General features: G+C 43.0%; 1 protein-coding gene across 2 annotated transcripts in view; it reads left to right on the forward strand.

Annotated features, from left to right (window-relative positions):
- SH3KBP1 (SH3 domain containing kinase binding protein 1) overlaps positions 1–22,849 on the forward strand; it is a 334,741-nt gene that overhangs the window by 24,058 nt on the left and 287,834 nt on the right. Inside the window, exons 1-2 of one of the 2 annotated variants that reach the window (XM_061136772.1) lie at positions 16,749–16,888; positions 17,381–17,538. In XM_061136772.1, coding sequence (XP_060992755.1) covers positions 16,831–16,888; positions 17,381–17,538 — 216 coding nt within the window. In that variant the 5' untranslated portion in view covers positions 16,749–16,830. Of the gene's footprint in view, positions 1–16,748; positions 16,889–17,380; positions 17,539–22,849 lie in introns of those variants that run through there. The other variant, XM_061136773.1, reaches the window with a different exon arrangement.

Here is a 22,849-nt window from a genome sequence, read left to right on the forward strand (position 1 = left end):
TGAGGGGGGGTGATGTATTTGATTGAGTATTTGAAATTCCTCAGAAGATGTCTCCTTTCTTTCCTCTCTTTTGGCAGTTATCGATTTAGAAGTGAGCTAGAAGCATCTGACAGGAACTGTCACTAACCCACTGTGAAGTTAATTTTATTTTGGTTACGTGTAATTATTTCATGTTTGCTTCTGTGCAGAACAGCAGCAATAGATTTCATCTCCTTCCCCCCCTCTCCCGCCCCCGAAAGCTTTCCTTTTAGCTGTGCAAATCTTTCTCTCTCTGTGTTCCTGTGATATGATGAGGGAAACGATGAATGCTCAAGTGGGCATCTACAGAGAACCTGCCTAAATCCTGCTACTGATGTCAAATAGCTCATGCAATGTGCCAGTCTGATTAAGTCGCTGGTAGAATGAGGGTATTAAGTCATCTGTAGAAATAACTAGAAGAAAAAAAAAATCTGGCAAAAGAGCAAACTGGGAAAATTAGAAAAAATACTTTCTGGCACATAATTCAGTTAATTTCCTCAGAAATTTATGTTTGGACCATCAGAGTACATGCTTAAATGCTAGATAGAGTCCAGGTGTGATGTGTAGTCCATCGTTCAACATATACTCAAAGGCCTTTTAAGAAAATGTGTTTGTCCCTTCTTTATAGGAGCTTAAATTTGTTTTGAGGTGGCAGGACATACAATTTAAGAGCTGAATTAAAGTAACAGTCCAAGACAGGGGATGGCAAACTGACCTACAGGCCAAATCTGGCCTGCTGATTCTTTTTGCAAGTAGAGTTTTATTGGAACACAGCCATGCCCATTCATTTATGTGTTGTTCAAGACTGCTTTCTTGCTGTATTTCACAGTTGAGTAGTTGGAACAGCATATATGGCCCACACAGCCTAAAATATTTACTGTCTCACTCTTTAAGAAAAAGCTTACCAGCCCCCAGTTGAAGATAATATTTCAGAAGATGTTAAAGACAGTGTCTGATAGACATGATTTAGGTAGTTAACATTGCAATTAGTGAGAATGTATTGGTGGATATCTCAAGATGGGGCTTGAAGTGACCTCAAGCCATGAAGATGGAGGATGTTTTGTGTTGTGGAGAATAAGAAACAGGGTTCTTGGGTGAGAGTATACATCATGCCCTCTGGGGAAAGAGTGTGTGAGTGATGGCAACCAGGACTGTCCTCTTGCACTTGGGGCTAGGGGTTGGGTATAAATGCATTTGAGCTTGTTAATGTCAAACCTGTGCTACATGGTGATGGCCTTTGAGTTCTAGAATCAAGAACAGGAGCCTTCCCAGACATCTACTTTCTTTCAAAGGCAAGAATCACTTCCACAATTGATATTGATTTCAGACCAATGACGTGGTTGACTCCAAGGGTATGTTAACATTCATGGAGGCACAGTCCCCTCATGGACTGGTAAATTCAGCTTATTTGTTTCATGTAGTGCTAGTCCTAGGTGTGTTTGGAGAAATAGCTGTCATTTCCAAGAGAGGTTTAACCTTGGGATCCTCTGAAGGCCACTAGCACTAGGAGACTTGTATGGATAGACAGTCTCCCATTCCATGGTGACAGTGTTCTAGAGAGTCTTTGAGAAAGGAACTCTGGAAAGAAATGTTGTGTGGATGAGAGATGTTGGGAGGGGGGAGGTAAGGAGGAGGATCCCCCATTCTTGGTTACTTCCTTGTCTCTTGCCTTTAGCGCTGCAGCACTGTCTGCCATTTTGTCTGGCTCTGCAGGTGTCCTCACAGGGTGTGCACTTTCAGCCTCTGGATCCCCAGTCTTGTGTAGCTGGTCAGCCATCATCATCTTTCCACCTGCTGCCATGTCTGCTATTCCATGACCCCCCACTTCCCAGCCTGGATCCTGCCATCTTGGCTCCTGGTATACACTGAACACCCTCCCTGTCTCCCTCAAACACACTTGGCCTCAATTAGTTACTGGAGGCCACTCAGCTCACCTCTGATCCTTTTTCTCCTCCTGGGGCAAGCCCCAGGGTGCCCATGCCATTGGCTCTGGAGAGGTGGCGGGGGTGGGTTGAGGGGTTTTTATCCCATTCTGCTGGGTCTCAGAGCCACCCAACCAGTGCTTTCACTGACCTCTCCCACTCCTTTGTTTTCTTCTCTAAATTAATATACACACACAGCGCAAAAGAAAATCCCATGTGCATTTTGCACTGAACTCATCCTAGATTGTTTTCTCAAGCTCCTCAGATCCCCTCCTCACCTGACCATCACCAGCAGATGGCCTTGATTCCTGTGTGAGGGAAGGTGTCTGCTTCTTCATGTACTCTCATCTTTACATCTTTATATTGCTCTTGGAATGTGTCCCCCTGTATCCTCTTTATTTATTTGTTTGTTTGGCTGTGCTGGGTCTTAGTTGGGGCATGTGGGATCTAGTTCCCCAACCAGGGATCAAACCGAGCCCCTGCATTGGGAGCTCAGAGTCTTAGCCACTGGACCACTAGGGAAGTCCCCCATGTATCATCTTTTTAACTAATATCAGAGAAGGAAATACCCTCCTCCTTCTTCTTCTTTTCTTAGTATTTATTTATTTGGCTGTGCTAGGTCTTTGTTGCAGCATGAAAACTCTTAGTTGCAACATGTGGGATCTAGTTCTCTGATCGGATCTAATTCCCTGACCAGGGATCAAACCCAGGCCCCCTGCATTGTTAGCATAGTGTCTTAGCCACTGGACTACCAGAGTAGTCCCTGGCCTTCCTTCTTTTTTTCATCCATTCCTGGCTTTTTTTCTGTGTTGGACCTCTGACTCATATTCATGTTGTCTTGCCCAGTGGCCCTGTTCCCCCAGACTCTCAATAAATACTTACTGGATTAAAGAGTTGTTCTGTTCAAGAAAATGTCAGCTCTGGATTTATGAGAGTAGGCTGGCCTAATCTGGCCTGGCTTCATATTTGGGCATACTACCTGTATTCATGTGTACATTTTGATTATCTTCACATTCTTATCTGTGCAGCGACAGTGTCTGGAGCTGACATCTGAGAAAATCTTCATTGATTGAAAAGATATAAGGAGGAATGGGGGCAAGAAAACAGGCTTTGTATTTGGACTGGCTGGCAACTGGGATATCAGTTTCCCACCTTTGAACAGGACATCTGACCTCTCTGGGAACCAGATTCTTCATAAATTTGGTACCACAATAGACACCTCATATTTAGTGTGTGTGTCAGTTACTACTGCTGTGTAACAAACTACTCCGAACTTGGCACCTCCAGACAGCCATTTTATTATGCTCATGGATTTTTGTGGGTTAAGAATTGGGACAAGGCATGGTAGGGATGGCTTGTCTCAGCTCCACAGAGTCTTGGGCCTCAGCTGGAAAGACTGGAACAGGGGATGATGACAGTGGAAAAGCTGGAATCATCTGAAGCCTCTGACACTTCCATGTTGGCCTGGGCTAGGCTGACTCAGCAATTCTGTGGTGAATGCCTACATGTAACATGTATGCTTAGGCTTCCTTATAACTTGACCATCTCTTTCCAAGCCAGCAAGTGGCTTGGCAATTGCATGTTAGCTTTTTGTCACTCTGCCTCCGAAGTCACACAGCATCATTTTCCTGCACTCGCCTGGCCAGAGTGTTCACAAGCCTGCCCAAATTCAGAGGCCCAGCAATTGAGGTTAAATTTCCCTTGTTGTTGCCTGGGGTCACATTCTGGAAGAGCATGAGGGATGGGAAAGTTTGCTGTAGCTGTCTTGGAAAGTATAATCTGCCACAGAGTGCTTGTTATAGTTAAGTGATGTGACGAGTAGGGCTGGACAAGGCCAGGCCTGGCAAGGCTGTGGGCAGTACCAGCAAGGGACAGACAGAGATGCCTATTGAGGCTTTTCCATACCAGGTGAGGGCCAGCTCACAGAGAGAGTGAAACCTCAAGGGCTACGTAGGTGACCTACCACATTCTGCCATGTTTCAGCATACATTTCTTAAAGATGAGGACTTTGTCAAAAACCATAATCATGTTATCAGTTTTACACCTAAACAACCAAAACCACAGCCTTCCTTATACAAAACCTATCTCAAGAAACCCAAACTCAGAATGTAAATTGGTATAACCACTATTGGAAACACTGTGGAGGGGTCCTCAAAAGATTAAAAATAGAATTATCATGTAATCCAGCAGTTCCACCCCTGGATATGTATCAGAAGAAAAAGAAATCATTATCTCATAGAGATATTTGCACCCCAGTATTCATTGCAGCATTATTCACACTAGCCAAGGAAATAGCTTAGGTGTCTGTTGGTAGGTGAATGAATAAAGAAAATGTAGTAGATGTATACAGTGGAATATGATTCAGCCATGAAAGGGAAATCCTTTCATTTGCTACACCATACGTAAACCTCGAGGGCATGTGCTAAATGAAATGAGTTAGTTCAGTTCAGTCGCTCAGTCATGTCTGACTCTTTGCGACCCCATGAACCACAGCACGCCAGGCCTCCTTGTCCATCACCAACTCCCGGAGTTTACCCAAACTCATGTCCATTGAGTCGGTGATGCCATCCAACCATCTCATCCTCTGTCATCCCCTTCTCCTCCTGCCCTCAATCTTTCCCAGCATCAGGGTCTTTTCAAATGAGTCAGCTTTTTGCATGAGGTGGCCAAATTATTGAAGTTTCAGCTTCAACGTCAGTCCTTCCAATAAACACCCAGGACTGACCTCCTTTAGGATGGACTGGTTGGATCTCCTTGCAGCCCAAGGGACTCTAAGAGTCTTCTCCAACACCACAGTTCAAAAGCATCAATTCTTTGGCGCTCAGACAGAGAAAGATAAATATTGTATGATATCACATTGTGGAATCTGAAAAAGCTTTAGTCAGGAAAAGAGAATAGAATGGTGGTCATCAGAGGCTGGGAATGGGGTGGAGGAAATGAGATGTTGGTCAAAGAGGACAAATTCCCTATAATAAGATAAATAAGTTCTGGAATATCTGGATGACTGTAGTTATGAATACTGAATTATGTACTTGAAAATTGCTAAGAGAGTAGGTCTTAAATGTTCTCCCCACTACCTTACCACCACAAAATGGTAATTATGTGAGGAGACAAATATGTTAACTAACCTTACTGTGGCCTCATAATATACAAGTATATCAAATCATTACCTTAAACTTATACAGTGTTGTATGTCAGTTATGTTTCACTGAAGCTAAAAAAAGACATGACACATGACAGATAAAAATACTTATATCCTTACTCTTCATATGCATTCACATACAAAGCAACCAAAAAAAAAAAAAGTTCAAATTAAGAAAATGTTCCCAGAGGTTGCCTTGAAGCTTTTTCTGGAGGTCCATGCTTGTAGACGTGTGGTGTAGAACAAGCATACATTTGATTGTGCTTGTTGCTTATTGTAGTTTTTAAGTAGCTAAAAGTGTATCTTAAAGCAATTAGGATTAATCATTGTATGTACACCCTCCAAGGTAAACAGTTTACATCCAAGTTGCCTTGAGATTTCTCTTATAAAGCATGTCTTACAGAGAGATAATCACCACTTTGGTTATAAATTATTCACAGGGAATAAACTATAGCACTAAAAAGAGAAAATACTTTTGGGTTAATTGTTTATTTAAAAATATTTGTAGATACTTGGTGCCCATAATGGGCTTCTCAGATGGCTCAATGGTAAATAACCCGCCTACCAATGCAGGAGACTCAGGTTTGATCCCTGGGTTGGGAAGATCTCCTGGAGAAGGAAATGGCAACCCACTCCAGTATTCTTGCCTGGAGAATCCTATGGACAGAGGAGCCTGGTGGGCTACAGTCCATGGGGTCGCAAAGAGTCAGACACAACTGAGCACAGCACACACACACACAGCACCATTGATAACAACTTTAGGTACACACACACACACACACACACACACACACACACTCTGTTAGTGACTTGTTGCCCATCTCCCTTTTCAGGTGCCTTGCTGTGTATAACACAGTTAGCTGAATCACTTGCGAAACAACTGATTACACCAGCGTAGATTACGCCAGCATTAAGATTTTTATCTTAGGTTTTTCTCTTAGGTTCAGTGTAGAATACTGTTCTTCTCCTTGCATATTTAGAGCATTTTAACAATCCAGAAGTGTTTCAGCATGTATTTCTTAAAGATAATGATTCTTTTCAAAACCAGAATCATAATATCATTTTTACACCTACAATAACTAACAGTGTTTTCTTATCATCAGGCATCCAGTCCAAATGGCCAATTATTACACATAGTTAAAATATTTCAAAAGGCATTTGTTTGAATTTGAAAGCTCTGAACTTTCTAATTGGTTGTTTGTCCCTGAGTCTCTTTTAATCTCTCTCTCTGTTTAGTCACTAAGTCGTGTTCAACTCTTGCGACCTCATGGACTGTAACCTGCCAGGCTCCTTTGTCCATGGGATTCTCCAGGCAAGAATGCTGGAGTGGGTTGCCATTTTCTTCTCCAGGCTCTTTTAATCTAGGCTCTCCTATATCTTTTCTTTTTTCCTTTACAATTTCATTGTTGTTGTTGAAGAATTTGCTTTTGGAGTTTCCTGTGGTCTGGGTTTTGTTGACTGTGCTTTTGGGAGCCATTGACCATCTTCCTGTCCTCTCTATCAGCTGACAGTAAATCCAGATGTTGATTTGACTTAGGTTCGTTCCCCTCATTGGCAAGTGTGCTTCATGGGACTATGCATACTTCCATCATGAGGCTCTCAAAGCCTGGTTGTCTCCCTTTTTGTAACATTAGCAGCCGTTAGTGAGCATTGCCCGTGTCCCTGATTACACTGCATGTTGCAAAATGTCGATTGTCTAATTCTCTCATTCGTTCTTCATTTATTAGTTAGAATATGCCCATAAAGAGAAATTTCTCCTCTTCAACAATTTAGTTATCCTGAAATCATATGGGCAAAAAGCGGGATATATGTTTGGTTCTTTCCCTGAATTTACCCCTTTTCAGAATAGGAATTGATTCCCTAGCTTTGATTTTAAAAAAAATCACTCTGAAACATAGATTCACATAACATGTATCAATTTGAGGCATCAAACCTGTTTGATGTGTTTCAGTCCACTACAGTTCTTCTTACTGATAGTCATATTGTCTCATTTGTGTCCTTTTCTCGTTCAGTTCTGAATCCTTTTGACACTTTATTAATCTCTGACGGCTTCCTTGGTTTGACAAGATGTTTGTCTGATAAGATGTTTCAGGCTTGTCATCTTTCCTGCCCCAGACCTGAAATCAGCCATTTCTCCAAGGTTACCTGGCTTTTTTTTTTAATGATGTCTAATGACTAAATGTAATTATTTCTGAAAAAAAATTACACATTGGTCTACTCAAGTCATCCTAGAAGTCTGTTGATATGGGGCTGTTGATCCTTTTAGTTTTTTTAATTTTTATGAACCTCATGTTTCAGTTTTGGAAAAGGTTTCCATAGTTTTAAACTTCAGTCCAGTTTATTTAGGTATTATTTTGTTTGTCCAGCTTTAATTCATAACCTTCAAAGGAAAGATAAATGTTGGGTTTTAGCTCTACTTCCGTTTTTTGTTAATCTGTCTAGATGCATACTTACCAAGTGGTTTTCTGATATTGTGATAAAGTATAATTTAGTTGATTAAGAATATTCATGAAGTGGATACTTGACTAGCAACTTTAAGTTCAAATTGTTGCCCTGCTATTAAACATGCCAATCAAAAAGATTTGAAAACTGTTGGTAGTTACTCTTGATAGACTCAGAATTATTGTGTAACATCATGTATGAAACCATGAGATGCAACAGCCTGAGTAACCTACATGTTATGGTGTTATAAATGCTCTAGGTGTTATATCCCGTTTGGCTGTTGGGGAGTTCAAAGTAGTTATGCTTCTGACAGTTTGAAACTCTCGATTGCTTTGAAGAGCTGCTGTTGTGCTGTTATTTTCTGCTCTCAGCCCTGTGCATTTGTCTCAGATCCCATGTTCTTGGATTCTCAGCTTCTTGACAAAATCATCCTGGTAAATTTCTCCCCTCAACAACAAGCATTTCTTGAGTGCCTGGCGGGGCACTCAGCTCAGCGCTTGAGGCAGGAAGATGCATTGTGCAGTGTGACTTTTCTTTTAGAAGACACACAGCTTCAGCTTTACACTTCTCCTCTGCCTTTCAGGGGTTCACACTTTAGCAGGATTATGATACCTGGGGTATAAAAGCCTGAAAAGGGGCACTAAATCTGCTGGGAAGGGAAGCAAAAAGATTGTCTGTGGTTTCCTGTCACCTCTCTACTTTCTCCCTTCCCAGACAGGGCATTTCTTGTTAACAGAGGGCCAGGCAGTGACTCAGTCCTTGTGCCCACTCCCCCCACCCCCACCCCCGACCACACTGACTATGTTTTTCTCTGGAATCTTCTTCACTTCCCTCCTTTTGACCTTGTTCTCCACTCTTCTAAACATTCTTGCCTCTTAAAGCTGATTCAGCTTAGCTACACTGACATCAGCGGAAAGGCTTCTGCCTTTCTTCTTTCACACGTGTCCAACTCTAAAGCCAGCTTCCTGTCTGTCCCATCGTGTATTCTTTTATAGTCCTTACAGAGTATCTTTCACAACAGGGCTCTATGAATTCATTTTTAATAAAGAAGTTTTAAGCAAACCTTTTAGATATCTTATCCATAATGGTGTTTCAGCCATCTATGTAGTATCTGTTGAGTAAGATTGGTTCCTGAAATGACTGGGTATTGGGGGAAAAGCGATATTTTCTAATTATTTTATTTTACAGAATCTCTAATTAAATTAATACATAGTAGAAGCAGACATCTGACCATTTGTTCTTTTCTTTTACATTTTGGTTGGCCTCAAACTTTTTGGATTTTTTCACCAAGAAGCATAGGGGATCACCCTCTAATCAGGCACCTAGCTTCGAGTCTCCTTTGAGTCTGAGAACCAGGCTGTCATTATAAAGTCCAGGGAAAAATACCATTTCTACTTATCCTCATGCCATTTTATTACTTAAAACTTTGTAAATATTGTATAGAGCAATATTCGTGTGCTTTCTTTTACTTAAAAAAAGGTTCTGTTTTAGGTGACTAAGTCATTTTGACTTAACTGATTTACTAAATTGGTGCTCTAAGATGCAGTTTATTTTCCCCTCCATAATTGTTACAAAGAATCCTTCTTTGTACAGGCTTATCTAACTCTAATCAATTGTATTTAGTGTCCTTTTTTTTTAACCTGCAAAACCATCTGCATACTTTCTCTCTGTTTTCTTTTTCATTTAAAGAGGCTTTTTCTATCTAAGGTATTCTTATCCCATCTGTCAAATGCATGTTCTTAAGAGAGCTGTGCATGAGGTTTGCAAGGGTTAATTTTAGTCGGGAAGTGTTTAATAACTCATTGTTCTTAGCTTCTTGGTTGAGGCCCTGGTGAGGTGAAGGCTTCCTAGTGCAGGCTGCAAGGAACTTAACCCCTGGCTTTGTGAAGCGCTTCCCCATTGAGGGAATGGCCCTGTACCCCATTCTCAGCTTGAATTCAGTGCCCCTCTACTGTCAGGGGCAGTGGTCCTGTCATGACAGGGGAGAGCATGGAGTCAAGGTTGATCCCAGTGCACTTGAGAGGCTCGGCCCAGTGCACTGTTGTTGTTCTGTGACTGTCCAGTCATCCTGATCTTTGACTTTTTCCAGCCTTCTGGCCTAACAACTAGGCTCCCAGTGGCAACTGCGTTTCATTGTGCTGAGTGATAAGCTCTGATTTAGGGGTGACACTTTCTCCAGACGTACTTGATCATCAACATTTGTTGAGCACATACTGTGTGCCAGACACCAGATGAGGGGAGGGGATGGTCATATCTGTCCTTTAAGGGCTCCCATTCCAGGGGGCAGACTGGGAAGATGGGCCCAGGAAACCCTCACAGCATCAGGGCCCATAGGACTAGTGGCTGTCGTTCATTGAGCACCTTCTGTGTACAGGAGTTAACAGGCATTGTCCCTCTGCCTCGCAGTGATCCGGTGGGTAGATCATCTCTCAATTTTAAGCACAAAGGAAATGAACTCAAGTAAGGTATCTGGCCTCAAGTCACACAGCTACTGCATGTCCAAGCTGGAATTCACCCCTGGGCATCCCAGGCTCCAAATCCTGTGCTTTTTCCCCTCTTCCTCACATCCTCTGTAAAGATGCTTAGGCAGAGGTGACAAGAGCAGGGAGATGGGGAGGCTAGGGTTCCTCGGGCCATCTTAGAAAGTTGCGTGACAGGTGTCCTCAAGGCTGTCTGAGGAAGCTGGTGGTGGCCCTTTGTTTATCTCTCCCACCTGGGTTTCTTCTTTCTCATCTTCACTTTACCAGTCATCTCATCTCTTTACCACTTCCCTGCTGATGCCCAGTTCTGGGAGTTGCTACTGGCTGCTGTAGACAATGGTTCACTGCCTGCTACCTGGGGAGAGAGTTCAAGCCCAGTGGCTCTTGGTTCACTGAGGTCTTTGTTCTGAGCATCTCTTCCTTGGGGGAGCTAGGGCTCAGTTTGTAAGTTTCAAGCCTTAGGCATGACCCCCTTGTTGGCCTGGTGCCCCTTAGTGGTGTGTTTGTAAAGACACCGAAGGAAAATGTGGCTGGTGTCAAGGTCAGCTTTGTTGGACTTGAAAGTCCCTGCGCTGCCTGAGGTCCTCACCTGGGAAGTGTGGGTCCCCAAACCCTCAGCCCAGATGCTGCCGAGAAAGCATGAGCTGATGAGAACCGGGCCTTATGCACACTTGTGTTGGAAAGAGTCTGTTTATTAAAAAGTTGATGCTTGGACTTCCCTGGTGGTCCAGTGGTTAAGACTCCACACCTCCACTGCAGGGGGCACAGGTTTGATCTCAGCTCAAGGACGATCTCACATGCTGCTTGGGGCAGCAAAAAAGTTTAAAAAAAGTTGATGCTTGAGTGTACCCATTAGGGTTCTCTGGCTGAAAGCAACAGAAACCAATTCTTTCACTAAAATAGGGAAGAAGGTTTACTGGAAGGCCATGGGCTGGTTTATAGGGTGGAAGAAAAAACTGGAGGCTGAAGTCTGGGAAAGATGGCAACCAGTCAGCCCCGGAGTACCTGCCTCATCGAGGGGCCCTGGTGGGGGATCTGCTGCAGCCTGTTCCAGCCTTTGTCACAGCTGCTGTGTGAGGTAGTTGAGTCCTGTGCTGGCAGAGGGCAGGGCTGGCCTGTGGGCGGATGGTCTCATCTGATGGTATCTCCTCAGGGAGGGGAAAGTTCCCCAAATGGCTTCCCCTTCCTGGGTGGGCAATGGTTTCTCTTTGGGACACATACAGGCAACTACCTTGATGAGCAAATCTCTGCCATCGTAAATTCCAAAACTCACATTACACAGACTGTCTTTTTAAAAACTATGTTGAGGTATTAAATTCTACCCTTTTAAAGTATACAATTCAATGATTTTAATACATTTATAGCATTGTGAAGCTCTCACCAGAATTTAATTTTAGAACATATCTGTCCCCCACTAAAGATGTCTCCTAGCCATTTGCAGTCAGGCCCGGTTCCCACTCCAGCCCTAGGCAACCACTCATCTGTTTTCTGTCTCTGTAGATTTGAACATAGGTTCTCATATGTTCCTGGCTGGTAAAATTTTTTCTGGGTATCCTGTTAACTATGCTTTAGGTGAAAGAAAGAAAGAGAAAGGCCAGTTGCTGTGGAAGTGTGTACCTTACTGGTCTCAGTTTTCCCCTCCCTTTTTTTACTTTCGATTTTCCCTTCTCTCACCTGGACAGTAAGGCAGGAGAGCTTAATCCTAGTCTTGATGCTGCCATTATTTAGCTCTGTAAGCTTTGGTCACGGAACATTCCAGGCCTCAGTTCCTCATTTGTAAAGTTAAGAAAAGGGTGTGACAAGATGATAACTCATGTTCTTTCTATCTCTAATGACTGGCAGTTGTGATCTTTTTTGGTGAAAACTTTCTTGGTGAAAAAGTACTTCTTGATTTTTATCTGTTCTCTTCAGTCAGAGGGCTGGAACACAAGTTGATGCTGGGCAAGGGAGGTGGAATCCTGAAAAGGAGCAGGGCTTTTCCCAGTAGGAGCTCGCTGTCTGATTGGAGCCAGCCGCCCTTGAGTGCTGGCAGGGCGTGGTTAGCACCCAGATCAAGCTCAGAGGTAGGGAGGGGCCGGTCACAGAGCGGGGCCTCTGAAACACCATCGCCACCATGAGAAGTTGGTCGCCGTGAGAAGCTGCTTGGCAGCTGGCTTAGCCAACCGACAGTTAAAAACCACCCATTTCATCTTTGCGGGGAGGAGACATCCCAGCCGGTTTGAAGGCGGAGATGGGGAGGTTTTGCATTTCGAAGCAGATCTCTTATCTCCTCTGGCTCTGCTTCTGTCTTTCTGTGCACTTAGGTTAACTGTAGATTTGGCTTTTGCAGCGATGGTAGCTTTAGCAGACGTGTGGAGGCTGGCTCTTGGCACCGCAGGAAGCTGGAGAGTGGTATTTTCTAACAGGGAGACGTCCTTAAGTTTTATAATTTATGGTGTCTTTAAACATGGGATTTTGTTTACTGTTGGCCTAATTATACCTCTGATATATTTTATTTAGCTTAATGTTTTAATTTTGTGCTCATGCCCAGAGGTAATTTCCCAAAGGGTACTGTTAAAAAGAAACAAACAAAAAAAAACTTAGGTCAGGTTTTTTCCTAGTGGTAGCTTCCTGAAGACAAGAAAATGAGTTTTAGAGCCACAGACTTTCTCATGGGCTCCTGTGCATATTTTGACTGTGTTTGTGCTTTGTGAGATCTAGAGATCCTGTCTGCCAAGTATTATCCTAAACTGTCTCTCTAAAATAGAAATATAATACTGGCTGCGTATGTGATTTTAAGTATTCTTGTGGCCACATTCAGAAAAGGAAAAGAAACAAGTGAATTTTATTTGAATAATACTTGAAATGAAATTGAATAATTTCACCTAGCACATCTAAAATGGTATCATTTCAACATACAATCAATATAAAAATTAGTGAGATTTTTGCATTCTTTTTTTTTCTAATAAGTTTTTGCCACTTGCTGTGTATTTTATGGCATATCTCAATTTGGACGAACCACATTTCAAGTATTCAATAGCTACATGTGGCAAGTGACACTTCAGTGGACAGCAAAAGTTCTAAACCTTTCAAAGGCTTTACAAGGGACATTGAAAGAGCCCTTAAAAGGGGTAGGAGAGACATAACCACATGTTTTGTGAGCTCTTAACAAAGCCATACATAGGTTTCCTCCTCTTAGAGAAACTTGATATGTAAAAATTCTTCTTGACAGGAAAGGTAAAGCAGGAAGTGATTATTCATGTTACAAAAGAATTAACCACAGGATCCTTTAAATAGCAAGCTCTCTTCGTGCACCGAAGATCTGACTCAATTTGCAAAAATGTGATTGACACTTGGCATTTTAGTAGCATCTTTGTTGGGCAGGGAACTATCTGCCATTATAAAATGCAAATACAAGCTGAGCCGTTGGTTTCTCACAGCTTGATTGAGTACCTATTGTATGTCATGGGTGCTCATAGGGACCACGGCAAAACTAAGGGACATCTGTGCCCAGAAGGTATTTAGAGGCTTTCTGGGAGGACAAGACACACATGCAGCCACCACAGCATGAAATTGCCTCAGTGCCAGAGCCCAGGGAGGCTTGGGGGCCATATGAACCAGAAAGGGGCCAGCCAGAGTCCGGTTGGGCCCAGAAAGAAGGCAGAGCGCTTGAGATTAAGTGTCTGGGGGTTTAAAGGAAGGGTAACTCAGGAAAGACCAGCTCAATAGGATGTTGGGAAGACTTAAAAATTACTGTTATGCTTTACAGATCCCTGAGCCCACAGTCCTCACCCTCAGCCTTATTCCTAGCAGCCATTGGCAAAGCTGTGTTCTTCTTGGATTCCGCATAAGAAGGAGATGGAAGCCAAACCAGGCTATTGCTTCTCTCCAGTTTTCAACAACAGGCAGCAGCTGTTTATTTCTTTGGACTCATCTTCTTGAAGCAGATCCCTTTGTCCTCTTCCAGCTTCACCTTGATAAAGCCAGTGTGGAAAAGGCAGAAAATGAGACTTGCTGTTTAGGAAAGAAGCAGCACAGTTGTGTTCTCCAAGTTGATGGGGTTCTGAGTTCCCCAAAGTACACACCATTTCAATTTAGCATCAGGATGGACCCTTGAGCAGCTTCCTTCCCCATCTCTGTCAGGCAGGTCCCATGCATTGCTTCTCCCCAACTCTGCTTTGGGCTATACTCTGTCCCCATCAGAAAAGCTATGAGTGGGAACTTCCCTCGTGGTCCAGTGGTTAAGACTTTGCTTTCCACTGCAGAGGGTGAGGGTTTGATCCCTGGTTGGGGAGCTAAGAACTCACATGCCTCACAGCCAAAAAACCCAAAACATTAAACAGAAGCAATATTGTAATAAATTCAATAAAGACTTTAAAAATGATTTGCATCAAAAAATTAAAGAAAAAAAAACTGAGTTTTCATCTCTAAGTACTGCAATAGGATCAGCCTTGCAGAGCCTAGGTCAGTGTTCCAATCCTATTCTTGTGAAAAAGAATAATACCTGTTATTTAAAAAATTACTATCTCCATATATGTATTTATTTATAGATTATGTATAAATATATTGCTGTACTTATTGATTAAGAACCCCCCAAAAAAGCTTCTAAATATTTATTATTAGGTTTAATGAACTTTTGGAAAACATAAGACTGACTATTGTATGATTTTAGACATTGGTGAAAAGTGAAGACATTTTTCCTCATGGCTCAGGTACATCGTTTTAAATAACTTGCTAATTCCAATAGTTCCATATTATAATTAGGTAACTTAAACTTGTATCAAGAATGGGAGAAAACCTGAATTACAAATTGTCACTATAACTCAGTGTGTTGTGCTGATTGGCTGGTCCTTGTGTTTGCCTCCCAGCATGGTGGACAGAGAGCTCCCATCTAGGGACTGAAGTGGCAACACCGCCATGTTTTTTTGTTGACATGGTCGTGTGTTGAATATTATCTCCAACCCTTATTTTCTTTACAAAATCTTCTCAAGTCTCTCATCCATTTAGTGAGGCTGATTTTAGTTAAGAGGGGTAATAGTCATAAAGAGACTCTACCAAGAGGCTTCTTATATAAGTACTGTGCGCTAACCGATTGTGCCACTGGAGCTTCAGCAAGAGGCCTCTCAGAACTGAAAGCTGGTGCTTACTCTGGCAGCCACTCTTGTCAAGGGACATAGCTGTCCTGCAGGCTGCTCTGTGCCCTTGGAGCATCCCTGACTGCCTGACCTAGAGGCTGGATGAAGGAGCCAGTGTCATTCTGCAAATGGAATGTTAGAGATGTTGAATTTCTCTCTTTTTAAAATTAAAATGAATAAACTAATTTTTTTTCATCTTGTCAACTAATTCCTCAAGTAGTGAGTGCATCTCAGTTTGGAGAGCACTGGCTCAGAAAATAAGCTTAACTACTTTGCTAAGCTTCAGGTTCTTTAATTGGGAAAGATGGGCATCAGAGGATTAAGTGAGATAATGCAGGAAAAGTGTCTGGCACATAAACAGTGGTTACTGTAATCTCAGTTCTGATAGCAGAGCTTCAATAGATCCTTGTCTAGGTAATTTGAAGAAAGCTGCTTTTTGATCGACCTGGTTCTGATTGCTATGATGGTTCGTTTTAACTGCTGGCGTGAGCATATGATACAAGAAAATTGGAGTGTTTCTGTCTTTGTATTTGTCAGGAACCAGGAGAAATCTGAAAAGGTTGCCTTGTTTATGCTCTTACACTTTTCCTTTCTGTTGATAAGTGATGAAAATGGTTCACAACTCAACTTCAGCCTGGGCAGATTTATGACAGCACAGTCAGCCAGTTAATTTTGGAATGAAAAAATAATCTAGGAAAGGAAATTCTGCTTTGAGTTGCTTATGAACTGTCTGGGTTAGCTGACATTACAAGTGGACGAGATGAGCACACCAGTCTGGGTAGACAGGGTTGTTTCATCTGGAAACACTTTAGGAATTTATCCCCAATGGATATATATGCAAAATGTATTTGACAGGGAGCACATTCACCTACCAGCCTTTTTCCTGGAAAACCTACCCCTGTATATTAAATTTGTAAAAGTCATTTGCACTTTTTTTGGTATTCTATTGAAGAAATCTTTGCCAAACCCAAGATCACTAAGATTTTCTCCTGTGCTTTCTTATAAAAATGTTACGGTTTTAGTTCTTACATTTAGACCAATGATCCATTTTGAGTTCATTTTTATGTATGGGTTCCTTATAGAGCTCATTTAACTTTTCCATTCTTTTTTTTTCTTTTTTAAAAAATTTATTTATTTTTTAATTGAAGGGTAATTGCTTTACAGAATTTTGTTGTTTTCTGTCAAACATCAACATGTATCAGCCATAGGTGTACATATGTTCCACTCTTTTTAAAAAAAAAATTATTTTTATTTATTTGGCTATGCTGGGTCTTAGTTGCAGCATGCGGGCTCTAGTTCCCTGACCAGGGCTAGAGTCTAGGCCCCCTGCATTGGGAGTGTAGAGTCTTAGCCAGTGAACCACCAGAGAAGTCCCTCTTCTATTCTTTTACTGTAATTTCTAAGTTGCTAATTCAGCACTTGTGATTTCACCTAATTTTTACTACCCTTGTATTTATTCATTCACCCTTTGTTCATCTGTCTATCCATCCATTTATTCATTCATTCAGATCAAGCTGCAAGTAAAAAAGGAAAAGGACAAGAGATTGAGGTGGGCGTGAGGTGAACCCTGAAGAGCAGATGAACTGTTTAGTCTGTGTGTGGATAAATTAGTCAACCTCTGGGTTGATTGGCTCTGTTAATTTGCATGGGTACCAGAAGACCTCTCTGCCTCATTTTTTGCCTCCACTTATTACTGTGTGTACAAAATCACCATGGACCGGGAGAACAGTTGCAAATGGTATTGCTGCCTAAGCAGCCATCTTCTTACTGGTAAGAGGCAGGCATTATCTCTGTAGCATGGGCATGCTCATCACCCACATTTTGCACAGCTCAGGCTGGGAGGTTAGCCTCACCTAGTCTTGATGAGAGAGAGGGCACCCGAGAGCCAGACTGGCACCTGCCGTGGTCCGCAGTCTCTGCGCCTGGGGGAATGGTGCTGGGCTGCGTCTGGGGGCAGGGTGGTGCACAAGGTGTCATTCTTCTGTCATTGTGTGGTTTCCCCTCTGAAGCCCCCACTGGTCCTGAGACCTGTAGGCCACTCTGCTGGTGCCTGACCACGGACCAGCACTTTGTGGCTTCTGTGCTACAGGCCTCAGGTTAACCAAAGCCGGGCTGCTGTGGGTGGCCCTGTTATTTTAAGTACTGGTAGAGGGGAAGCCCCTTTAATAGGACTTTCCTGACTGTCCAGTGCTGCCGGCTTCGGATTTCTCCAACATCCGATCTAAAGTGCTCTTCTTCTTTTTTGGTCCCTGTTCCTTCCAGTGGAGGCCATAGTGGAGTTTGACTACCAGGCCCAGCACGACGATGAGCTGACGATCACCGTGGGTGAGATCATCACCAACATCAGGAAGGAGGATGGAGGCTGGTGGGAGGGACAGATCAATGGCAGGAGAGGTTTGTTCCCTGACAACTTTGTAAGAGTGAGTACAAAGCGAAAACCCCTTTTCTTGTCTTGTATGTGGGTTCTACTGGCCAAAGGTGTGGGGGCACTTGAGGAGGAATTTCCTGGGACCCTCCCAGGGGAGGAGTTGACAGCTTGACATCTCATGTGCTGTCAAGAAGAGCACGTAGAGCTTGGCCCTTGATATCGGGGGATACTTGTTTTCAATTCACTTCCTTTAAGGCCCAGGATGTTCACTTTCCAAACTGTGTATCATTTAGACAAGGCTAGAAAATGTAAAGTTTGTCCACTTGCTTTACTTGTTTTACTTTTAATTGTGTGTATGCTTTGATAGTTTCAAAGACTCTTGCCTTTTTCTATCCCATCCGAAATGAAGGTGAAACTCAGTTTTGAACACTTAAATCAGGTAGCAAACTAAATGCAGAATTCCAATTGTGCCATGTTTCCATCTTCACATCATATTGCTGTTTTGATAGGAACAATATTATTTTCCTTTCCCCCTTTGTGGTCATGAAGCATTGAGTAAAATCTTTTTTTTTTTTTCCAGTAAGGTTTTGAAAATGATGGCCTTGACTGAAGGGTTAATTACAAAAATGTATTGAATAACTCAGTCATGTTGAGAAATTTCATACCATGCAATTGTAAATAATAGTTGAAATTAGATGTAAAAACGGATCACGTATGGGCTGATCCCAGTGGGAAATACCACATAGGTCTAAAAAGTCCTTGGACCATAACCTTCCCGCCCAGTGCTGGGCTAGACAGGCCTGTTCTTGGTAGGGAGGGTGGCGTGCAGGAGTCCCCAGGGCCCCTGCTGTAGTTCCGGTGGCACCAGACCATGCCTGAGACCTGGGGCCATCGGGAGGCAGGTGGTGTGGGGGATGCTAAGCCCAGAGAAGCAGGTGCCCCCATCAAAGAACCACGTGAGTGACATGGGAGGAGTTGAAGAAGAACAGTGAGGTGCTCCAGGCTTCACCCCCTGGGCCCTCTATCAGTAACCCCCACCCCCATCCCCACCCAGTGTAGAACAAATGGAAACCCAGTTTCATCTTTCTTCAAGATCTTGCCTCAGAGGATCCTACTAACCTCTCTTGTGCTCTTTCTCCTTGGTGTGCAGAAAGCTGGGGAGAGTTTGGTGGGTTCCAGGCTGATAAACCTTGCTTGCTCTGAACAGTGGTGGGAGGATAGACTTTTTTTCTTGGACTATGGTTGGACCTGGCAGCCTTCTCTCTCCCATTTTAAGAGGAGAACAGCTTCACATCTGGGACCCAGGGATTGATTCTACTGATGAGTGAATGAGGGTGAATTCTTTTGCCCTTCCCAGCTAAACCCCAATTTTGGGGAAAGGACCATCCTTGGCATTGAGCCAGATTCTGAGTTGGAAGGGGAACTTTTCTGGATAAAAGAGACAAAGCTTGGCTTGAAGATGGAGGAGGAAGGAGTGACAGAGTAGAACCATGGGAAGAAGGGACTCCAGGTCTAGTTTAGAAGGTGGACCCTGTTTTCAGAGCCTTTACCATGTTCTTTCTTTCTTTTAGTTGCTCAATCATGCCCGACTCTTTGTGACCCTATGAACTGTAGCCCGCCAGGCTTGTCTGTCCATGGGATTCTCCAGACAAAAATACTGGAGTGGGTAGCCACTCCCTTTTCCAGGGGATCTTCCCAACCCAGGGATGGAACCTGGGTCTTCTGGGTCATTGTAGGCCAATTCTTTACCGTCTTAGCTACCGGGGAAGCCCCTTACTGTGTCCTTGGCTTATTCCAAACCACTAATCTGCAGACTCAGAAACTTTGAACTTAGTCTTTGCTCAGGGATAGTGGGGCATCATAAGTGTTTGTGAAAGCTGGTGGGCACCAGGGCAGGGAGGGCACGCTCAAGAAGAGCCCCAGGGGTGCTGGGGAGCAGGAGCTCGTCACTGAGATCCTGCTCCCCTGCCAGGGCCTCTGTCTGCCCCTCTCCACCTGCTGGGCCTTGGGCCAGACCAGCATGGCCCATGGGCTTTGTCTCAAGGGGAGGCTGGTGGGAGATGTCTGAGGCAGAGGGGAGGCCAGTGACATCAGGGCTTATCCCCCTGGCTCCCCGCCCCAGGCTGGCCTGTGTTTGGCCATGTCCCTCTGCAAGATGGTGGCTGCTCCCACCAGATCGGTTTTCTACATTCCTTTCCCTGCATCATCTCAGCAGACCTGGGGCTCCTTTGTTTCTAGCCCTCAGCTCCTGCCTCTGAGTGTCTCTCTCCTTCACCTACTTTGTAAAAGTCTCTTTATGCCTCCCATCGCAGATTACCTAATTCGAGTATGCCATCTGTTTTTTCCCTCCCTCCCGAGCCCGACCACCCCATCAGGGCCCTCTGAGGATTCAAGGAGACCATGTGCCAAAGTCACTTAGCATGTGGCCGGCCACCTACCGACACCTACTGCTGTCCCTGCTACTGGTGGAGGAAGGGACTCTCTCCCCTGGCCTTGGCCTGAAAGCCCCTGCCCTTGCCTGACACTTGTCTCACCTTGGCTTGAGCACCTCCAGGGAGGGGAAGCCGCATGCTTGGGAGGTGCTTGCTCTACCTGTGCCAGAGAGGATGTGGCAGGAGCGGCTGGGGCCGCACCACTTGTGGCTGTTACATTTGGCAGAAAAAGAAACTTCGCTTCTTTCAGATGGCTGATTCTATTTTCAAGTCTTCACCCACTGGGAATGTTTTAGGCCTATTATTGAAAATCCAGTAGGTGGATGCAGCAGAGCTGAACAATAAAGAACACTGCCATAGAGAGTTCTGGAAGCTGAAAATACATCTTTAGGTAGTAATAATCATATTGGCATAAGTTCACAGTTTTGAAAGTAGGTTTACACATGCCTTATTTAGCTTAAGAATCATTTTTCCCCAGAGAGAATTGAGTAATCTCATGTTATCTCATTGTTTAGTTGTGTGCCTTATGCCAATGTGACCATCATCGGAGAGCTTATCTTAAGTGTTTTCTTGATTCATTTATCAGATCCTTAATTAGTGTCCCAGTTGAACCTGCTCCCCTAAAGTGTGGGGATTCAGTATCCACCCTCAACTCTGTATTGTCTCAATTTCTTCAAGGAAAAATACCCGGCAGTCTGACCACTCCAGCATTAAGAAGATTCCTGGTTTGCAATGATAAAATTAAAAACAAAACAAAACACAAAGTTATCTGGGCTTCTGCAACTCTTGGGCTCTTTCTTGGTGCTCATCAATGTACCCAACCAGGCCCTGTGGCCTTTTGGGTTTGTTCCTCTTTTTCTTTTATTTAGTTAGTTCTTATTTAGTTGATTTACTATACATGTGAAAGAAGAATCTTTTAGAATCCCTCTTCCCTTTCTTCCCCCTACCTCTCTCCTCACCCACTTCTTTTAGAGTACATTTTTTCTTGGTCCCTTCTCTTTTAAAAAATTTTACTCATTTTTCAAGGTGCAGTTTACATAGACTAAAATGCTGTCATAATTGTACAGTTTGATATTTTTTATCTAAGCACATGCCTCTGTAACCATCATCCAGATGAATTTTATTTCTATCTCTCTAGAAAGTTCCATCATGCCATTTCCCAGTCATTCCCCTTCTCATAAGTAATCTGTCATCATAAATTAGTTTTGCCTATACTTGAATTTCATGTAAATAGTAATGTAGTATGTACTCTTGTATATATGGCTACTTTCACACAACAAATGTGTTCTTGCTGTGTGGTATCCCATTTTATGAGTATGCTGTAACTTGTTTATCCATTTTCTTTTTTTTTATCCATTTTCTTAAACATGCACATTGGGTTGTTTCCAGTTTGAGTGTTTTGTGGAGACAGGCACTCATTTCTCTTATGTATATACATGTAGGAGTGGAATTGCTGCCCTCCCTCGCTTTCAACATATTTGTTATTCTGTTTAAATCTGTGGCCCATATGAGGGGGGATCCCATCTGTGCTGGGGCCTCATTTGTGCCTGAGTCTGGTGGTCTTCACATAGTTGACCTTTTGAGTTTGACTGCTGAGGGGTCCTTAAGCATAGAACTCAATCTCCCAGGGACGATTTGATTGTTGAGTCCATGAACTATCAAAAACTCCTTCTTAGATTGTCAAAAACATGCCAATAGAGAGCATGTGTCAAAAGTTTTATTGAACTCATTTAACAAAAGAACTAGCACAATAACAAAACTGACCCTGTGAGGATGTGGGGAACTGACTAAAAAGTCCATGGGAAAAGGAATATTCAAAGAAAATCAAAGCAAAAACAACATTATAAATCTACTATACTTCAATAAAATTAAAAAAAGATCAAAGTGGGTTCATGCATTTTTTGTTGTTTAGTCACTCAGTTGTATCTGACTCCTGCAACCCTATGGACTGTAGCCTGTCAAGCTCCTTTGCCCATGGCATTTCCCAGGCAAGAATACTAGAGTGGGTTGCAATGTCCTCTGCCAGGGGATCTTCCTGACCCAAGGATCGAATCCACGACTTCTGCATTGGCAGGCTTCTTTATTGCTGAGCCACCAGGGAAACCCATGTCTTAGAGGACAGTAAAATCTTTTTCTGTTTGTTTAAACATTTTTATTTTGTATCGGGGTATAGCCGATTAACAATGTTGTGATGGTTTCAGGTGAACAGTGAAGGGACTCAACCATACATATACAAGTATCCATTCTTCCCCCAAACTCCCCTCCCATCCAGGCTGCCACATAACATTGAGCAGAGTTCCCTGTGATAGACAGTAGGTCCTTGCTGGTTATTCATGTTAAATAGAGCAGTGTATACCTGAAGAGAACAATAAAATCTTAACCTCCGGGGTTATCATCTCTATCAGAAAAGAAAAAAAGAAAATGGCGTATCTTACTGTTTTTCTATGTTACCCCAGGAATTTTATAGAATTGTAAAATACCCTAATAAAGTGTGAGTTAATTTAGGATATATTTTCAGAAAGAATAAGATAACCCCTTCGGCAGGGTCACGCTTATTAGAAAATACATCAGCATGATATTAAAAGTTCACACAATGATCATTTTTGGTTTCATTTCCAAATTTTGGATATTTTGTCTGCACAGACCACAATAGACTGTAATATGAGATATAATAGTAGGAGACATGGATGAAATCCTCATAGTTATTTATTTTTTAAAAATACGGCTGCCCTCCTGAGACCTGAAATGGAAGAGAAAGATAGCCACCCATGAGAGACAGATGTGGGCTCTTTCATAGGGGTTCATTTCCTCCATGTTGGATTTACTGACCAGTGTCCCCCTTTTTGGAACCTTAAATCAGAGCCAGACAACAGTGGATTTGAGTCCAGCAAAGATTGTCTTAGCAGCCTTTTCCTGAATTCTCCTGACATG

The sequence above is a fragment of the Dama dama genome, chromosome X (genome assembly GCF_033118175.1).
Source record: "Dama dama isolate Ldn47 chromosome X, ASM3311817v1, whole genome shotgun sequence".
Classification (NCBI taxonomy): domain Eukaryota; kingdom Metazoa; phylum Chordata; class Mammalia; order Artiodactyla; family Cervidae; genus Dama; species Dama dama.